The 21,532-nt window shown below is 44.4% G+C and overlaps 1 protein-coding gene across 1 annotated transcript in view; it reads right to left on the bottom strand.

The window, feature by feature from the left end:
- Window positions 1-20,205, bottom strand: part of LOC134586876 (probable cation-transporting ATPase 13A5) — a 196,899-nt gene extending 176,694 nt beyond the window's left edge. Inside the window, exon 1 of the mRNA XM_063442778.1 lies at window positions 20,074-20,205. Coding sequence (XP_063298848.1) covers window positions 20,074-20,121 — 48 coding nt within the window. The 5' untranslated portion in view covers window positions 20,122-20,205. The remainder of the gene's footprint in view (window positions 1-20,073) is intronic.
- Window positions 20,206-21,532: the final 1,327 nt, after the last annotated feature.

Genomic DNA, 21,532 nt, shown 5'->3' with positions numbered 1-21,532 from the left:
AACAGAAGTTCTTTTAGACAGAACCAAGGCTCTTATACTTGCCGAGCCGATTTCTTTGAACAATGCACCTCCTTCCCACAAAGTGGTCGACCCTGGGTTGTTAGTGGCTTAAGAGGTGCTCCTAAGAAGTCTTCACAATTTCCATTCTGCCTTACTGATAGTGGGGGGCAGGCTCACACATTTTTCCCATGTATGGTCCCTCATTTCATCAGATGCTTAGGTTCTTCACACTGTGAAAGGGTATTGCATAGACTTCCTTTCTCTACCTGTTCAATGTTCCCCATCGAGGGAAATAGTTTTTTCCCAATGAGACGCAGACCTTGTCTCTGTGGACAATCAATCGTAGAGATTCCGGCCCATACCCTGGGTTACGTGAGCAACCTTTTCTTGTTTTCCAAAAAAGGCAAAGGTATCCAGTGATAAATTTGAGACAGCTCAATAGTTATGAGCATATCAGCACTTCCAAGATGGAAGGAGAGCATTGTTTAAGGGATCTTCTCCAACCAGCAGATCGGATGGAAAAATTGGATCTGCAGGATGGATATCTCACAAGGCCTATCCCAGTACAACATCAAGATGGAGAACTTCCCGCAATTTACATGGTGGGGCAGTAAATAGAGGTTCAGGTGCCTCCCATTCGGACTGTCTTCGGCTCCATGGTGCTTCACCAAGCTCACATCTCAGAATATATTTAGACGGCATTTTCATTCTGGCTCAGTCTATTCAATTAATCCGGACATACTTTGCATGGACTTTGACTCTGTTAGAGAACCTGGGCTTCCTGATCGCGTCTTCCGGTGTCTACTCTAGCCTGGTGGGTCAAATACGTTATGTCTCTAGCAGTTATTGATACCCATGTGTCTGTGCCTCATTCGGTTCGTGGGGCAATGGCTTCTAAGGCTTCCTCGATTAGTTGTCGCTTGGAGGATATTATGAGAGCGGCTGGTCTTCGTAGTCTACATTCCATGATTTCTACTTTAGACCTATTCAACACCTCACAGGAGACATAATTTCACAGCTTTGAACTAGCATAATAGGAGCCTCCGTGTCTTAATAAAATTTACAGATTTTACTATTAACATGACGTAAAGTCATGATTTTATTAATGACACGGAGGCGAGTATTATCCCTCCCTCCCATCCCTGGAGGTTTGGTCTTCTCTGGGTAAGTTCATGTTATGTATATATATATATATATATATATATATATATATATATATATATATATATATGATATTCCATGTAATGCGAATTTATGCATAAATCCAGTTTTATACTTGGATATTATCATATTCTCCTTTCTCTTCCAGCTTGACTTCGAGATCCAGTTTAAGGCTCGTATACCCTCTAATTGGAGCCCACTTTTTATTTGGATTTGTTGTCCTTGTTCGGGATCGCAAGAAAGAGGAAGTAGTATACTGGACACTGCCTATTATGCTATGAAGAGGATGCTGATTGGCTGTTCCTGTTGCTAGGAAGATATACCTCATGTTATTTACTGGTTTCTTTTATACTGATTTAATGTTATTTTTCTTTGCTGCTGAGATAAATAAAGAAAGAGTGCAGCCTAATACTCGCCTCCGTGTCATTAATAAAATCATGACTTTACATCATGTTAATAGTAAAATCTGTAAATTTTCCTACTCTTTTGATCAATTCCCTTCAGCATCATAATTATTTGAATCACTTAATTTATCACTGAGGAATTGACACAATGATGATACACAAGAATAAAAACTGACCAGCTCATAATTTCTAAATCTGAGTGTCATAAAAAAAATGAAAAAAAAATTAAGCACCATGCTCTGAGACCCATACACATCAATGTATACATTAAGTTTAGCTTGGTACAATCTTTACTTATTCTGTCAAATTTCTATTCAGCTCTTCATTTGTGGCAAGGAAAATTAAACAAGAATCTCTAGTCATGACATTATATGCTATATGGATTTTTGCTATTACTGTAATTTGGTCTTTTTCAGTTTGCTCTCCATGTAACAGATACTTCACTTTATCTAAATATTGCTGTTCTTTCAATTTTGCAAAACATAAAAATATATAATTATTACTGTCATATTATATACCCAACAGCCTTGCAATCCTTTTGTTAATGTAGGTAGATGTGTAACCCTAAGATTTTTATCTTAAACATGGACTAGACTATACATCATATTAGGGGAAACAATTCTTCCTTATTTGACATTTTAAATATGGTCTATTTGATAAAGCCAATTTGTTTTTGTTTAGTTTTTTCCTTCAGACTAAATGTTCACGAATTATTTATGTCACAATGTGGTTACAAGCTTGTATACAAGCCAGTAAAAATCAGCGAGTAAGAGTCAGTTTGGAAGTTGTCTAAAAGTTCTGCAATATTCACTTGAGCAATTCACAAAATAATCACGAACTATAACTCGTTACCACTGGTATTAGCTTAACATAACGAGAAAGTTGCAGAAACAGCTATACATTACCTGTACATCAAAGAGAAATGCACAAGACTATGCCTAGTAACAAATCATTTATCAAAACAACTGTGGTGGTAAAAAAACATTTTTTGTAATTTTAAAACTAAAATGTGTAGCCCCAACTCTGCTCCCTCCCATCACCGCCCGGGGAGCAGGTGCATCACGGTACAAAATCCCCGAAATGATCTGGAGCTGAAACTGTAAAAATCTCAGTTGCGTCCCGGGGTTTGCTTTTTTGAACAACAAGAAAGCGTTGTGGGTTGCAATCTGCATTAGGTAGATTGCAACCTTTTTGTACCAGGCCCTTGTCTTTCATATAACTAGGTAGGGCTGCAGCAGCTGATCTGCCAGATCAACCCCACCCATATGACGGTTATAGGCCTTGATGCACACTGGCTTCCTCGTTCTCTCAGCTCTGCCACGTACAGGGACCTCCACAGTCCCCTCAGTGTGGATGGTGGTAAGAAGGTACACATCCTTCTTGTCTCTGTACTTAACTGCCAACAGCTCCTCTTGGCGCAGAGCTGAGGTCTCCCCCCTCCGTAGCCGGGTGCGTGCAAGTTGTCCTGGGAAACCTGTGCTGTTCTTTTTAATTGTGCCGCAAGCTACTGTATCAAAACAGTACAGTAGCTTGAACAAAGGGACACTTGTATAAAAATTGTCAGTATACAAGTGGTACCCTTTGTTCATCAGGGGGAATATCAGGTCCCAGACAATCTTGCCACTAGTTCCCATATGTTCTGGGCAACCTGGAGGGTCAAGGTGGCTATCCTATCCCTCGTACACCCGGAAGGCCTGAGTATACCCAGTCTCGCTATCACAGAGCTTATACATCTTTACACCATACCTAGAGTGCTTGGAAGGAACATACTGCCTGAATCCCAGCCTTCCCTTATACTTCATCAGGGATTCATCCACGCATATATTCCTTCCAGGTGTATAAGCCTCTGCAAACCTGGCAGCAAAGTGGGTAATCAGGGGGCGGATTTTATACAGCCTGTCAAACTGGGGATGCTCCCTAGGGGGACACAGGCTGTTGTCGCTGAAGTGCATGAAATGCAGAATCATTGACATACATTGGGAGTAAATGGGGGTAGAGCAGATGGGGCTACTGCTCCAGTAGGAGCGGATGGAGGGCTTCTTTATGATGCCCATCAGCATAGTCAATGCCCAGAATCTTTTAAATTCTGGCACATCGATGGGGGCCCATTGCTGCTTTGCCAAAAAAGAGTCCGGATTTGTAGCTCGGAATTGATGGGCATATAAATTAGTTTGGGCGACAATGTTCCCCAATACATCATCGCCCAGAAACACCTCCATAAACTGCTGAGTGCTAAATCCTGTGACATCCAAATTAATGCCAGGATTTGCAGTAAAGGATGGGATGTCTGGCCTCTGGCGATGAGGCACTACCCACTCCTCAGCAGTTCTGCCAGCTGGAGCAGCACGTCTCCTTCTGGCAGGGGGACTAGCAGGCACAGATACAACATCACCAGATACATCACTAGCAGTAGACACTGTATCGAGTGATGATGTATCTGAGCCAGGGCCGGCCTTAGGGGTGTGCGAGCTGTGCGGCCGCACAGGGCGCCATGGTGCAGGGGGCGCCCTGCGGCCGCATAGCTCACACGGCATGTCTGTTAGCCGCAAGGCTAACAAGGCATTTGCCTTGGGCGGCATTTTCCAGGGGGCGGCAAAAAAAGCCGCCCCCAAATGCCCAAGGCAAATGTCTTGTTAGCCTTGCGGCTAACAGACATGCCGGGCTGCTGGGCGGTCGGGCGGCGCTGGTGGGCGGCTGGCGAGGGAGCACTTCCTCTGAGCTGTCTGCTCAGCTCCCTCGCGCGCCGCAGAGTGAGGCTGGGAGCCGGAATATGAGGTCATATTCCGGCTCCCAGCCTCACTCTGCGGCGCGCGAGGGAGCTGAGCAAACAGCTCAGAGGAAGTGCTCCCTCGCCAGCCGCCCGCCAGCGCCGCCCGCCCAGCCCAGCAGCCACTGGACCACCAGGGAGGAAGAGACCCCCCCCCCAGCATTCCCAAAGGTAAGGAGGCTGGGGGGGGGTGTCTAAATAAATTTAAAAAAATGTGTTAATGTGGGTGAGTGTGTGTGTGTGTGTATGTTAGTGTGTGTCTGTGTCTGTTAGTGTGTGTGTGTGTATGTTAATGTGTGTCTGTGTACATTAGTGTGTGTCTGTGTCTGTTAGTGTGTGTCTGTGTCTGTTAGTGTGTGTCTGTGTCTGTTAGTGTGTGTGTCTGTGAGTGTGTTTGTCTGTTAGTGAGTGTGTGTGTCTGACTGTGTGTGTGTGGCTGTCTGCCTGTGTGTGTGTGACTGTCTGCCTGTGTGTGTGTGACTGTTTGCCTATGTTTGTGTGTGTGTGTGTGTGAGACTGTCTGCGTGTGTGTGTGTGACTGTCTGCGTGTGTGTGTGTGACTGTCTGCATGTGTGTGTGACTGTCTGCATGTGTGTGTGTGACTGTCTGCGTGTGTGTGTGTGTGTGTGAGACTGTCTGCCAGTGTGTGTGTGTGTCTGGCTGTCTGACAGTGTGTGTTTGACTGTTTGTCTGTGTGTGTTTGACTGTTTGTCTGTGTGTGTGACTGTTTGTCTGTGTGTGGCTGTTTGCCTCTGTGTGTGTGTTTGTGTGTGGCTGTGTGTGGCTGTCTGCCTGTGTGTGTGTGTGGCTGTCTGCCTGTGTGTGTGTGTGTGTTTGTGTGTGACTGCCTATGTGTGACTGTCTGGGCAGACTAGATGGGCCGAATGGTTCTTATCTGCCGTCACATTCTATGTCTGTGTGTAAAACACAAGTGAAGAGAGGGAGGCAGATCCACACTAATCAGAGAAATGGGGAACACACTTGGGATGAAATTGCTAATGGGGCAAGCTGTGATTGCATGACTCCAGCCTGCCCCTTATGATGCGGCATGCTAGGGACGCCCCCAGAAGCCCCATGATTCACTGCCTTTAGAAAAAAAGGGGGGGGGGAGTTAATATTGATCATTTTATTTATTTTATATTTATTTTTTTATATATATTATTTTATATGCACGGAGTGCCAGGACCCCTCAAGGCACTCATCACATGCAGTACATCACTGCTATACTATCAGAGCTTCCAGAGCTCAAAATAGGTGCAGACGTACCAGGTACGTCCAAGGTCATTATGGACTGTTTTCTGCCAGACGTACCTGATACGTCCGCAGTCGGGAAGGGGTTAATAGATTTTTTTAACTACTACTCGTTCGTAGTATAAATGTTTTAAAAACTTATTTTAGAGGGATATTTCTCAGGAATATTAACAAGCTAGCTTAACATACTTATCATAGTTTGATCTCTTATATTTAACACCTACTTTCTTCACTTCTAATTCACTCATTCACTTGTGTCAAGTGCACTTCCAGTTCAGATGAGCTAGATAACCAGACTGGAAGTAAAGAGTTATAGGGGCTTAAAGATGGTGGATGCTGGATGCTGGATGCTGGAGTAGGATTTAAGCCAGGGGCGGGCTGGGCCGGGGGGCAGGGAGGCAATTGCCCCCCAGGCCGCCCGAAATTCTTTTAGGACCGGCCGCGGTGGGCCGGCCCTTTAAATGCTGCAGCCGCTTGAGCGCTCTGTAAAGAGTTCTCAGACGGCTGCAGCAGCTTTTCCCTCCCTCCCCTCCCCTGTAGCGTGGCCGAGCTGGTCTCCGGTCCGCGGTCCCGGCCGGAGTGATGGGAAGGTGCACACTGAGTGTGCACTTCCTGTCAGTCCGGCCGGTTACAGGAATAGAAACTCCTGTTCCGCGTGGAGTTTCTGTTTCCTGTAACCGGCCGGACTGACAGGAAGTGCACACTGAGCGTGCACCTTCCCATCACTCCGGCCGGGCACCGCAGACCAGAAAGCAGCTCGGCCACGCTACAGGGGAGGGGGTAAGAAGAAGGGAGGGGGGGATAAGAAGAGGGGAGGGGGGAATAAGAAGAGGGGAGGGGGGAATAAGAAGAGGGGAGAGGGGGGGAATAAGAAGAGGGGAGAGGGGGGGATAAGAAGAGGGGAGGGGGGATAAGAAGAGGGGAGGGGGGGAATAAGAAGAGGGGAGGGGGGATAAGAAGAGGGGAGAGGGAGGATAAGAAGAGGGGAGAGGGGGGAATAAGAAGAGGGGGGAATAAGAAGAGGGGAGGGGGGAATAAGGGGTGGGGGGGAATAAGAAGAGGGGAGAGGGGGAATAAGTAGATGGGAGAGGGGGGATAAGAAGAGGGGAGAGGGGGGAATAAGAAGACGGGAGGGGGGGATAAGAAGAGGGGGGAGGGGGAATAAGAAGAGGGGATAGGGGGAATAAGAAGAGGGGAGGGGGGAATAAGAAGAGGGGAGGGGGGAATAAGAAGGGGGGAATAAGAAGAGGGGAGGGGGGAATAAGAAGAGGGGGGGAATAAGAAGAGGGGAGGGGGGAGTAAGAGGGGAGGGGGGAATAAGAAGAGGGGAGGGGGTAATAAGAAGAGGGGAGGGGGGAGTAAGAGGGGAGGTGGGGGAGTAAGAGGGGAGGTGGGGGAATAAGAAGAGGGGAAGGGGAATAAGAAGAGGGGGGAGTAAGAAGAGGGGAGGGGAGGGGGGAGAGTAAGAAGAGGGGGAGAGTGAGGGGGAGTAAGAGGGGAGGGGAGAGTAAGAGGAGGGGAGGGGGGAGAGTAAGAGGAGGGGAGGGGGAGAGTAAAAGAGGGGAGAGGGAGGGGGAGTAAGAAGAGGAGAGGGAGGGGAAGTAAGAAGAGGGGAGGGGGGAGTAAGAAGAAGGGGTGGGGAGTAAGAAGAGCGGAGGGGGAGAGTAAGAGGGGAGGGGGAGATAGAGGGGAGGTGGAGAGGGAGGTGGGGAGTAAGAAGAGGGGAGGGGGAGTAAGAAGAGGGGGAGAGTGAGGGGGAGTAAGAGGGGAGGTGGGGGAATAAGAAGAGGGGGAGTAAGAAGAGGGAAGGGGGAGAGTAAGAAGAGGGGGAGAGTGAGGGGGAGTAAGAGGGGAGGGGGGAGTAAGAGGAGGGGAGGGTGGAGAGTAAGAGGAGGGGAGGGGGAGAGTAAGAAGAGGGGGAGAGTGAGGGGGGAGTAAGAGGGGAGGGGGGAGTAAGAGGAGGGGAGGGGGAGAGTAAGAAGAGGGAGGGGGAGTAAGGAGAGGGAGGGGAGTAAGAAGAGGGGAGGGGGGAGTAAGAAGAGGGGAGGGGGGAGTAAGAAGAGGGGAGGGGGAGAGTAAGAGGGGAGGGGGAGAGTAAGAGGGGAGGGGGGAGTTAGAGGGGAGTGGGGAGTAAGAGGGGAGGGGATTAAGAAGAGAGGGAGGGGGGAGTAAGAGGGGAGGGGGGTAAGAATAGAGGGAGGGGGAGTAAGAAGAGAGGGATGGGGAGTAGGGAGAGGGGGAGGGGGGAGTAAGAAGAGGGGGCAGTAAGAAGGAGGGGAGATAAGAAAAAGGGGGGAAGAAGAGGGGGAGGGGGAATAAGAAGAGGGGGAGGGGGGAGTAAGAAGGAGGGGAGATAAGAAAAAGAAGGGGGTGAGTAAGAAGGAGGGGAGATAAGAAAAAGAGGGGGGTAAGAAGAAGAAGGGGAAGTAAGAAGAAGAGGGGGAGGGGGAGTAAGAAGAAGAGGGGGAAGGGGAGTAAGAAGAGGGGGGAGTAAGAAGGAGGGGAGATAAGAAAAAGAGGGGGAAGGGGAGGGGGAGTAAGAAGAGGGGGAGGGGGAATAAGAAGGAGGGGAGATAAGAAAAAGAAGGGGGTAAGAAGAAGAAGGGGGAGTAAGAAAAATAGGGGGGAGTAAGAAGAGGGGGGAGTAAGAAGAAGAAGGGGGTAAGAAGAAGGGGGTGTAAAAAAAAGAAGAAGAGGGGCTAAGAAGAAGAAGGGGGAGTAAGAAGAAGTAGGAGGGTTAAGAAGCTCTAAGGGACAGAAGGGACAGCTCTATAGGACAGGGGGCAAGACAGGGAGCTCTTTCACACTATGCGCACACACACACACACACACAATGCATCCCTATACATACACAGAAACACACAATGCATCCCTATGCATACACAGAAACACAACATGCTTCCCTTACACACAGAGAAACACACAATGCATCCATTACACACACACACAATGCAACCCCCACACAAAGACAATGCATCCTTTGCACACATACACAGAAACAGACAATGCAAACACACACACACTGCTTTTCTTACATACACACAGAAACACAATTACACTCAATGCACACACATACAGACACACTGTCAGGATCGGGACAGGGATCCAACACGCAGAGTACAAACAGGTGGTAGGTACGTATACCGGACCTTAGAATGGCCGGACTTAACGTAAGGAGTAAGTAGAGAATGGTCTAGGAACAAGCCGAGGTCGAGGGAACGAGAGGACAGGTAAGCGAGAGACAAGCCGAGTCAAAGGGTAACAGAGATAAACAGGGTAGTACAAACAAGCCGGGTCAGAACCAAAGAGACAACTAGAATACAAGAGCACTGAGTGACTAGACAGGCTAGAACCACGACAGGGCAATGAGCAGATGCCGAAAGCCTTACTTTATACCTTGATTCTAGAGGGTAATCACGCCCCCGACGAGTCCTGATTAGTGCTCGGGACTTGACTGGCAGGTCGTCCCGGGTTGGCGTCATGACGTCGACTACTGAGCGTCGCGTCATATAAGGAAGGGGATCCCTCGCGGTCGGCTTGTAAATGGCCGAGGGGACCGCGAGGAATGGAAGAAACAACCCCTCTGGGAGGATAAACGTCTAAGTCTCTCACCTCCTCTGAGGTAGAGACTACAGGTACCCTGACAGTACCCCCCTCTTAGAAACGCCCACCGGGCGAAAGGAACCGGGGCGAGATGGAAAACGGGAGTGAAAAGCCCTGCGGAGGCGAGGAGCATGTACATCCTCCTGAGGTACCCAAGTCCTCTCCTCAGGACCATATCCCTTCCAGTCAATAAGATATTGTAACTTCCCCCGGGAGATTCGAGAATCGATGATGGAGTTGATTTCATACTCCTCCTGACCCTCAACCTGAACAGAGCGAGGAGAGGATATAGTGGAGGAAAATCTGTTACAGACTAGCGGTTTCAGTAGGGAAACATGGAAGGAGTTAGGGATGCGTAAGGCAGCTGGAAGAGCTAGGCGATACGCAACTGGGTTAATTCGAGTCAGAACCCTGTAAGGACCAATGTAACGAGGAGCGAATTTCATAGAAGGGACCTTTAAACGAATGTTTCTTGTACTCAACCATACACTATCACCTGGAACAAAAACCGGAGCCGCCCTTCTGTGCTTATCAGCGTGTTTCTTGAACAACATGGAATTATGTAGGAGAATTTGTCGAGTCTGATCCCACAACTTCCTCAAATTGGCAACATGAACATCAACCGACGGTACCCCTTGGGAAGGAGAGACCGGGGGAAGAATGGAAGGATGAAAGCCATAATTCATGAAAAAGGGGCTGGAACGAGTAGAATCACAAACGAGATTATTGTGTGCAAACTCCGCCCAAGGAATCAAACCGACCCAATCGTCCTGGTGTTCAGAAACAAAACAACGCAAATATTGTTCAATCTTTTGATTGGTACGTTCAGCAGCTCCGTTAGACTGAGGGTGATAGGCAGAAGAAAAATTCAATTTGATACCCAGTTGAGAACAGAAGGATCTCCAAAAACGTGAAACAAATTGGGAACCTCTATCGGAAACAATTTCGGAAGGTATCCCATGTAAGCGAAAAATCTCTCTCGCGAATATCTCCGCCAATTCAGGAGAAGTCGGGAGTTTAGTTAAGGGCACGAAATGAGCCATCTTAGTAAACCTATCAACCACCGTGAGGATCACAGTCTGTTTTTTGGAAACAGGCAAATCTACAATGAAGTCCATAGCCAAACAGGACCATGGTCTCTCTGGAATGTTCAAGGGATGTAACAAACCACATGGAAGCGTATGAGGTTGCTTAGTCTTCATACAGACCTCACATGCTCCGATGAAATCCCTAATATCCTTCCGTAAAGAAGGCCACCAGAAATCTTTAGAGATCAAGGAACATGTCTTGCGAATACCCGGATGCCCAGCCGCCTTACTGTTGTGAAAACACTGTAAGAGTTCCAGTTGGAGTTCAGGAGGAACGAAATGCCTTACCCCAGGAGTCTGTCTAGGCGCCAGATGCTGCAACTTCATGATCTGACCAAGCAACGGAGAGTGAATCTTGAGACTCGTGTTGGCGATAATATTGCACCTGGGTACTATAGAAGACAAAACCGGCTCAGATATCGCAGAAGGTTCATATTGGCGAGACAAAGCATCGGCTTTAGAATTCTTAGAACCAGGTCTATAAGTGAGCACGTAATTGAAATGCGTGAGGAATAAAGACCAACGAGCTTGCCTGGAGGACAAGCGCTTGGCCTCCCCAATATAGGACAAGTTCTTGTGGTCTGTCAAAATAGTAACAGGATGTAAGGTGCCCTCCAATAAATGTCTCCACTCCTTCAAAGCCATGATAACTGCTAGTAGTTCCCTGTCACCAATGTCATATCTGCTCTCAGGACCTGATAGTTTCTTGGAAAAAAAAACACATGGATGTAAGGGCTTATCCACACCTAACCTTTGGGACAGGATAGCACCTATACCTGTCTCTGAGGCGTCTACCTCGAGTAGGAAAGGCAGAGTCGTATCAGGGTGAACTAAAATTGGTGCAGAAGCAAAGAGTTCCTTGAGTGTCTTGAAGGCAAGAAGGGCTTCAGTGAACCAGTTCTTAGTGTCAGCCCCCTGTCTGGTCATATTAGTAATAGGAGCTATAATTGAAGAGTATCCCTTGATGAAGCGCCTATAATAGTTGGAGAATCCGATAAACCTCTGAATGGCCTTGAGGCCCTTGGGTAAAGGCCAATCTAAAATGGACTGGAGCTTATCCGGGTCCATCTTAAACCCTTCCCCAGAAATCACATAACCAAGAAAGTTTATCTGGGATTGGTCAAAGCTGCATTTCTCCAATTTGCAGTACAGGCCATGTTGAAGAAGCTTGCGCAATACCCTTCTGACTTGTCTGTGGTGAGTCTCAATCTCTCTAGAGTGTATAAGTATATCATCCAGATATACAATAACGCAGTCATGTTGAAATTCCCTAAGAACTTCATTGATCAGGTCCTGAAATACTGCCGGTGCATTACAGAGACCAAAAGGCATTACTGTGTATTCATAGTGCCCATAACGGGTATTGAACGCCGTCATCCACTCGTGTCCCTGCTGAATTCTCACCAAGTTATACGCCCCTCTGAGATCTAACTTGGTGAAAATTTTGGAGCCTTTTAGACGATCAAAGAGCTCGGTAATCAAAGGAATAGGGTAGGCATTTCTAATGGTTATTTTGTTCAAACCTCGATAATCAATGCAAGGTCTTAGTGTACCATCCTTCTTCTTAACAAAAAAAAACCCAGCCCCGGCAGGGGAGGAGGATCTCCTAATGAATCCTTTTTCAAGGTTCTCACGAATATACTCCTCTAAGACTAAGTTCTCTTTAGTGGACAAAGGATATACATTACCCCTGGGAGGCATAGTACCAGGTAGTAGATTAATCTTACAATCAAAAGACCTGTGTGGAGGTAAAGTATCAGCATTCTTTTTGTCAAATACTGCCTTTAAATCCAGGTACAGGGACGGTATTTGTACCTCTGTAGAGTGGGTAGAATTAATCGGTGTGTTAACTGCGCAAAGCGGTGACACTGTCCGTAAGCACCTGTCCTGACAACCCTGACCCCATGAGACTATCTCCCCTAGTTCCCAATCAATAATAGGGTTATGTTTTTTTAACCAAGGATACCCCAGGACTATGGGAACAGAAGGAGACGAAATAAGCAATAAAGATATATCCTCCTCGTGTAAGATACCAACAGTTAATTTAACGGGTATGGTTTCACGAAAAATAACAGGCTCAACTAAAGGTCTACCATCTATGGCCTTAACGGCCAAGGGTGTTTCCCTTAACTGGGATGGGATAGCGTGTTTGGTAACAAAAACTTGGTCGATAAAGCTCTCAGCAGCTCCGGAATCTATCAATGCCATAGTTGCTAGTACTCCCTTCTCCCAAGTTAAAGAAACAGGTAGCAGAAGCCTGTGATCTTTATGATTATGATTAGAGGACAAAATAGAAACACCCAAGGCCTGTCCTCTAGAGAAACTTAGGTGCGAGCGTTTCCCGAGCGATTAGGACAATTTAGGCGTAAATGACCTCTGACTCCACAGTACATACACAACCCCTCCCTTCTCCTGTACTGTCTCTCCTCATCTGAGAGGCGAGTATTGCCTATCTGCATAGGTTCTGGAAAAAGTGAGGTTGTGGATTCAGAACTTTGAAATGAAGGAGCTAGTTTAAAGGAAGGTCTACGGTTTCTCTCTCGAGTGTTCTGCCTCTCTCTTAAACGTTCATCAATGCGAGAAATAAAAGAAATTAAATCCTCCAAATTTTCAGGAAGCTCTCTAGTAGCAACCTCGTCAAGGATTACGTCTGATAACCCGTTTAAAAATACATCTATATAAGCCTGTTCATTCCACTTAACTTCTGCCGCCAAGGACCTGAACTCTAGTGCATAATCCACAAGTGTTCGGTTATCTTGTCTAAGGCGCAACAGTAATCTAGCTGCATTGACCTTTCTACCTGGAGGGTCAAAAGTTCTTCTGAAAGCAGCTACAAAGGCATTATAATTATATACTAACGGATTATCATTTTCCCACAATGGATTGGCCCATCTCAGAGCTTTCTCAACAAGTAATGTGATAATAAATCCAACCTTCGCCCTATCTGTAGGATAGGAGCGGGGTTGTAATTCGAAATGGATACCTATTTGGTTTAAGAAACCACGACACTTCTCTGGAGAACCACCATAACGTACAGGTGGAGTAATACGGGAAGAAGCACCTACAGTGGCTACCTCTAGACCTGAACTCACAGGGGAGATAGAAGTATTACGCATCTCTTCTGGTTGATTACTAGAACGAGATAGTAATGCCTGTAGTGCTAGAGCCATCTGGTCCATTCTGTGATCCATGGCGTCGAACCTAGAGTCAGAAGGACCAACCTGAGTGTTTGTACCTGCAGGATCCATTGGCCCTGTCGTAATGTCAGGATCGGGACAGGGATCCAACACGCAGAGTACAAACAGGTGGTAGGTACGTATACCGGACCTTAGAATGGCCGGACTTAACGTAAGGAGTAAGTAGAGAATGGTCTAGGAACAAGCCAAGGTCGAGGGAACGAGAGGACAGGTAAGCGAGAGACAAGCCGAGTCAAAGGGTAACAGAGATAAACAGGGTAGTACAAACAAGCCGGGTCAGAACCAAAGAGACAACTAGAATACAAGAGCACTGAGTGACTAGACAGGCTAGAACCACGACAGGGCAATGAGCAGATGCCGAAAGCCTTACTTTATACCTTGATTCTAGAGGGTAATCACGCCCCCGACGAGTCCTGATTAGTGCTCGGGACTTGACTGGCAGGTCGTCCCGGGTTGGCGTCATGACGTCGACTACTGAGCGTCGCGTCATATAAGGAAGTGGATCCCTCGCGGTCGGCTTGTAAATGGCCGAGGGGACCGCGAGGAACGGAAGAAACAACCCCTCTGGGAGGATAAATGTCTAAGTCTCTCACCTCCTCTGAGGTAGAGACTACAGGTACCCTGACACACACACCTTGCATCCCTTATGCATACAAACACAGATTCACACAATGCATCCCTTACACACAACCAGAAACACATAATACATCCCTTATATACAAATACACACTGCTTCCACTACACACAAACACACTGCATTACCTGCACAAACTGGTATCCCTATAAACTACATACCATAAGCACACATATTAGATCCTCTACAATAACTTATAACACATCCCCTACACACTCCACTCCCTGTGAGCGAACACATGGGTGGGTGGAACATATAAGTGGACTTATGAGTGGGCCTTATGGGCATACTCACCGTCAGGCCCTGGGGCCCAGACCTTGAGCTGTGTAAGAGGCCCCCAAAAAATGGAGCTGCTTCTAATTCTCCCAGAACATTGAATTTTGTGACCACAGTTGCAAACAGCCTCCAGAGATCCTGTTCTACACCAGACCAGTGGAGCCAAACTGCAACTCATCATCATCCTCATCTAATTGTAAGTAGGCAATCTAGTATATTATTAGTGACACTAATCTATAATTTACCTCACATTAAAGGGACACTATAGCTTAATGAAGTGGTTGTGGTGTCTATAGCTGGTCCCTGCAGGCTTTTTAATGTAAACACACACTGTGTGCAGCACTGGCGTTAGTTCATATGGCAGATCATATGGGTGGGGCATTGTGATGTCACATGGGGGGGCGGCAAATTTATATTTTGTCTAGGGCGGCAAAAATCCTTGCACCGGCTCTGATCCTGGGCAGGTGCACCAGTCTACTGGTGACCCACAGGAGGGGAGTTCACTGATTGCACTGCACTTTCCTCCTGCCCAGACCCGTCTTGACCGCAGTGCAAGTGCCCTCTGCCCTCTGCCCCTAATTTACAGTGGTTCACACTCACAACAAGCAGTGCCTGGAGCCCTTTGCAGAGACGGAAACAAAGAGGTTCTGCGGCAGCTGGCCGTCCTGCAAGCATTACATTAAACAGCTGTTCCCCATGCAGCCACAGGTGGCGTTGTGCTGGGAGACTGTGATTACTCTTCACTTCCTCCCAGCCTACAGAGCAGCGCATGGGAGAGAGAGAGGAGGAGGCATGATTTAATCTTACAATAAATCCTCTAAGCAAACCTTTATAAATTTGGGGGATCAGCTCTGTTTCCACAGTTTATTGGTGTTTACTCTGATGTCTGTATTAATATTGAGGGATGTCTAAGTAGTAACGTCAGTGTGTGTCAGCAGGGCCAGCCGTTGGGGTGGGCAAGCTGTGCGGTCACGCAGGGTGCCATGACAACAGAGGCACCCGGCGGCCAACACAGCTCACAAGTTGGGTACACCAGCATATTTAATGTAAACGATTCGCTGGTGGTCCACTGGTGCGCACCAGCAGTAGGTGCAGTCAGATCATATCCTCTCCCTCGTGGTTCCAGCGCTCAGTTAGTGAGTCAGAGCACAGGCTCAGAGATTCTCAGCCTGTGCTCTGACAACATTGAAAGTCAGAGCCGTGAAGTAGTGGGTATGGCAAAGAGCTACTGATTAGCATAACATCAATATCCGTTATAAAACCAGGAAAAGGTGGACATGGATGGTGAACTGATTTGGTGGTGCAATGGGCCATGACTGGTTTTGCCCCCCAGGCATAAGGCTGCCAGCCCTCCCCTGATTTAAGCCATGTAAGAATCTGGGATGCCAGTAATGAAATAGTACATAACATCACAGTTTTTATCATTTTTATTTAGTGGTCTTCCTTAAGCTGATGTCTGTTTTGCTAAAGGCACTGCTTTGATATGTCAGCTATAACAGCATTTTGATGAGAAAAATAAATAAATGTTATTGTTTTGTTCAACTTACAGATCAAAGTCTGCATGTGAATTCTAAAAGGAAATATTGTGACATATAAGATATACTTTTAGTTGTATGAAGTAATGACTTTGGTTTCTAGGTGTTTTAGTTCATTTGTCAACAAAGATGCAAAGTCAGTAAACTACTTATGTCCATTATGAACGTGGTTTACTGGCTTTGCATCTTTTCCTAAGTTGTGTTTCAAAGCTGCTGAATACAGCAAACACAGACTCAAAGGAATCCATGTTTAAAATGGAATGAGGCAAAAATGTGATTCTTTGTTATACTAATTTGCATATACCCACCCAAAATCCTTTGCGGTAGTAACATCACTGCAGATTTGTGATTTATGTAGGAAAAGCAAGTCTGTATACAGCAAACACAGACTCAAAGGAATCCAGGCACAGCTACTGAGGAAGCTCATACAAGAGTGAAACGCGTTTAGCTGGAGTTTGGACTTTTATACTTGGACTTTCTATCATTTAGCTTACATGCTTTTGAGAAGTCTAAATATTGCTTTTATTATTATTTTTTATCTCTACAATAAATCGTTATTTTTTTATATTAGTCTATATAGTCCTTTTTAGCCACCAGGAACACTATGTGGGGAATGCTACCCCAATAAATTAGCATATTGCCAAAAAACCTCAGAGCCAGGAATTCAAGGCTCTGTCTAAGGTGAGCATAATCATTACTATCTCACTATTTTGTATACACTATCTGTACAATACCACCTATGAGGTTCTCTCTCTCTCTGCTTGTTCCATATCTTCGGGAGAACATCGTTTGAGATAAAGGGGTGTGTTGCTGCCTCAAGAGCAAAAAGGAGTCACTTACGGAGCCAATAGATTATAGGCTCCAACCCACGTGAGTGGTTTCAACCAATTGCTACTATTATTCATTTTTTATTTTTGTAAACCATCTGCACTATATTATCTCTTTTTGTTGTTTTACTTTGTATGTACATTTGGACACATTGTATCACTATGTTGGAGGGGTGAGTATACCCCCTCATTATTTATATTAATATTCATTATAGCGCTCCACTCGCCGGTATATTGTTTATACCTTTTTATTCTTCAAAGGAATCCATGTTTAGAAAGGAATGAGGCCAAATGTAATTCTTTGTTAAACTAATTTGCATATCCCCACCCAGAATCCTTTGCGGTAGTAACATCATTGCAGATTTGTGATTTCTGTGGGAAAAGCAAGTCTTATGGCTTGACTGCTGTGCAGATTTTTGTTTAACATTGTATTAACTATCCACAGACTTCAGGTGGAAGGGGTTTTCAATCACACTTTTTCCCCACCATAACCTATTTGGATTTTATGTTTGAATTTACACAAATGTGTTTAACTTTTGTTGGCGTTTTTTTTTTTAGCAAACAACAACATATATATGTTTATATATGTTGTTGTGTATATATATGTTTTTGTTTGTAAAGGACACCAACAAAAATTATACACATTTGTGTAAATTTAACAGTTCTTATTGTCTGTCCATAGAAGCAGGCAAACATTATTACAAATAAATCTATGATTACTTTGTATACTAAAAAATTAACAGAAATGTTCTTGTCAACAACTGGCTTTTTAGACAATAAAGTGTATACCTCTGAATCATCTATGGCAGAGAGAATTTGATTGGTTGTGCCATTCTAACAACACACCTTGCTCCTTTAATTTCCATTTTCATTAAATGATTTAAAGAGTATACCTCTGTGGATGCATGATTTTTCAGAAGTAGTCATAAGAACCCAAACAGTATCATTTATTAATGACTGATTTAACTGATTTCCTGTTTGTGGCTTAATGATTCGAGCAGGTTCTACCTGTACTGTCTTTCAATTTTCTTGACAGCGAAGACATCTGACCTGAGATCTCTACCCTTAATAGGCAAAACTGTTAAACCAGATTTTGAATGCTAGTAGGTAAATAGTTTTTCAAGCCCTCCCTGACTTGACCTCGATGGGCCAGTGTGAGTTAATTGTAGCAGATGTCTTTGTAATTAACTAGCTTTATTTGAATATGAGTCATTAAGATTTTTTTCTCCAGAACAGGTATTTCACCAAACGTGCATATCCATTACTTTGAAATTACAAAATTACTCTAGGCAATATAACCCTTATAATGTTTGATAGTTCTATATGCCCCTGAAAAGAGTAAAATTAGTGCCAAAAGGGGAAAAAAAAGATACAAATTAGCTATGGACAATATGAGGCCATTTTGAAAGTGCAATTGGGGAATTACTGAATACAAATATCTTTTACTAAAGACTTTCAGTGATCCATTACCACTGGAATATTAACTAAAGTGAGGGTCATCAGTTATAATTAAAAATTTTAGGCTGAAATGACAAAACTGAAAATCTAGCTCACTTGGAGAATTATTTTCCAGTTTTGCTTTAACATGTACACTTCAGTAAATAACCCTACTTACATCTAACAGACATAAACAGCAAGTCTTTTTAACAGATGAATAATATTTAGCATGTAATAAATAAAAAAAAACTTAGATTTTTATTCACCATTAAAGAAACAACTAGAATTATATATTCCCTATGTCTATCCTATGTTTGTACTCCTACCTCTGATGCTGTTTGTGCTTACAAGATCCTGACCCAAGCAATATTGACAGAAATGTAGTACTTTTAGTACTCCATAAGGAGTGGTCTATGTTTATGTAGACATTGACTGTAGACATTGACAATATGCCATCAAGTTACCATTCCCAAAACTCATTCCTCTTTTATCATCCTACCAATTGATGAAAGGGTGGATTTGTACCACATAAATGTCATCAGCTTTTTCCTAAACTGTCCGAGGAATATTGCTCCTTAAACACTAGAAAAAGTGCAGAGTCGGGCTACACATTTAATAAAAGGAATGTACGATTTTTGTAGAAAGGGTAACACACTTAAATCTGTTTAGTTTAAAAAAACATTGCTTCAGAGGCCATTGTCTGGAAATCTATTCATAAACAGGACAATTCATAGGACATATGGTCACACCTTTAGACTGAAAAATAAGTAGATTTAGTCTAAGGCATAACAAAGAGGTTTTTACAGTAAGAACAATAAAAATGTGAAATTCTTTACCTGAAGGTTTTATCAGACTCTGTGGACTAATTGATCAAAAAGCTTAACAATCTGATATACCCTTTTTGCACATTTTGATTTTCTTGTTTAAAGCCTGCCAATTACCATGCAACACAACCAAATTAAAGAAAAACAATTTAAAAATACCCATAGTGGCTATGGTATTTGAAATGTTCGTCTACATATATATAGATATATATATTCTGTTTCTTTCAAAATTAAATATATTACTTGAAATTTGGAGCTACCCTTTTAAAATAAAACATGTGAAACATTAGGAATATATTTTGTGTTTAACATATGCACATTTGTTCATGACTTTAACTAATTCCAAATGCTCAAACACAGACTAAAAACTTAGAACATGGTGGAAGTACGTGAAATTTGTAAAAAAAAAAAAAAAAATCTTCACAGCATTAATGCACCTGTTGTAGTTTTAGAATAGTTTCTATGGCAACTATAAAGCTTTGGGCATTGCAAGAATGTATTATTAACCCCTTCACAATGGGGCTCTTGCATACATTATTTCCAAAATTAAATGTAAATAAATGTTCTGCCCATACAGCAGAGCCAGTGCTAACATCAGGCTTCCCAAAACTCCGGCCCTCCAGATGTTGCTGAACTACAACTCCCATGATTCTCAGCCTATCTATTTCATTCATAGAATCATGGGAGTTGTAGTTCAGCAACATCTGGAGAGCCGGAGTTTGGGGAAGCCTGCATACATCATTGTGCAGGTGTACATCTACAGCTGGGTGCAGATCACTGCTCCCTCCCAGTCAGAGATGGGTAAGGGAGCATTGAGAGCAGTCTACACCAAGAGGGAGATGCAGACCTGCCTCACAACCCACCAGATAACCCCTGGAATCCAAGGGACCACCAGGGGATGGGTTATTGCCCTTACTCATCCGGTCACAATCATCCTCTACTCACCCAGTCACACTAACTCTGTCACAGTCACCACCTACTCACCGTGCCATATTCACTCTATTACACTCACCTTGCCACATAGAATGGTCACTGAATTGAAAAAAAAAAAACCACAAAGATTACTTACCATTTCATTATACTCTCCTTGGTTAAGCAAATCATACTTTTGAGTCATTTTGTTTTAAGCAATAAGTAGCAACTATGTAACAGATTCAGGATAGGAAGGTAACAAGACTTGTTTTCAACCAGGCACATTTGTTTCACCCACAGCCAGCCTTCTCATGTCCCTAATGCTCGGATTGGAACTAAATGCTGCTTGCTGTTGACAAGTGAATCCAAACAAGAGTAACTGTATCTTGATTTATTACCTAAATAGTGCAGTTGTAGACGCTCCTCCCACTACTGTAGGCATAGTTTGGATGTTTAGTCAGCAGTCTAAGTATTGCTGTATATGGTTTTCGCAGGTGAGAGTTTTTTGATCACTTTTTTTTGTCTCTTCATGTTTGCCTGGAAAATGCTCCACAATGTCGTTATTTCTGGATTATACTGATCCATTAAATAAACTACATTTTTTGTAATAATTTATTATCCTTTATGGATTGAATGCCTCTCCACTTACAGTGTCACAGTCATCCCCCACTCACAAACCATGTCACAGTCATCTCCTCAACAGACAGTGACCGTCATTCATATACATTCACTTGGATACACACCGTTCCCTACACAGCCTTGCCATGATCACAATGTACATGTCAAGACCACATAACACCAGCAAGTATCTCTTGCCTATATGCATCTGCACATACACAGAGAGATATACACTCCCACACACACATATATAAAATATATATGTATATTCATATATATACAGTGGGACCTCGGTTTACGAATTTAATGCGTTCTCTGGGATATTTCTTATTGCGAAAAATTTGTAAACTGAAGCACGGTTTCCCATAAGAATGCATTGAAAACAAATTAATCCATTCGTGAGGTCAGAAAAAAGTCAAAATGAGTTGGCATGAAAACCAACCCACAATGCAGAATACACAATAAAAGGCATGCAAATGACAAAGCTCAGCTCCCTACCTCTCCACAACTTGAGAAATGCACCAAAAAGTCCCAAAACAACTGCAAACAATTTCCAGAATGGCTTCAAAACTCGATGCAAAAGCCGCTCCAACACCTACACACGCAACGTGCTACCCACAGGTTCCAGCATGCAGGGGGCGGTGCTAAAAACCTCCCAGGTGCAATGCATCCTGGGGAAACTTGCTTTGTATTGCGAGAAAAAATTGTAAACCAAGGCATTATTTTCAATGGATTTTCAAATTATGTTAACCGAGGCGTTTGTAAACCGAGGTCCCACTTTATATATATATATATATATATATATATATATATAGATAGAAGTTGGGGCCTGAAGTTGTGGGAAGGGCTTGGTTCCCCTTCTTAAGGATCACCAGCCCTTCCCTCACTACCATCTCAGGTCTGGTGATTTGTCGTCACTTCCGGTCCGAGCAAATCTTTATTTACTTACCTGCACCTCGTGGAAAGCTTACCTGGTCCCAGCAGATCCCGATCAGCTG

This window comes from Pelobates fuscus, chromosome 2 (genome assembly GCF_036172605.1).
Source record: "Pelobates fuscus isolate aPelFus1 chromosome 2, aPelFus1.pri, whole genome shotgun sequence".
NCBI lineage: Eukaryota > Metazoa > Chordata > Amphibia > Anura > Pelobatidae > Pelobates > Pelobates fuscus.
This window is presented reverse-complemented; position numbering and strand designations above follow the sequence as displayed.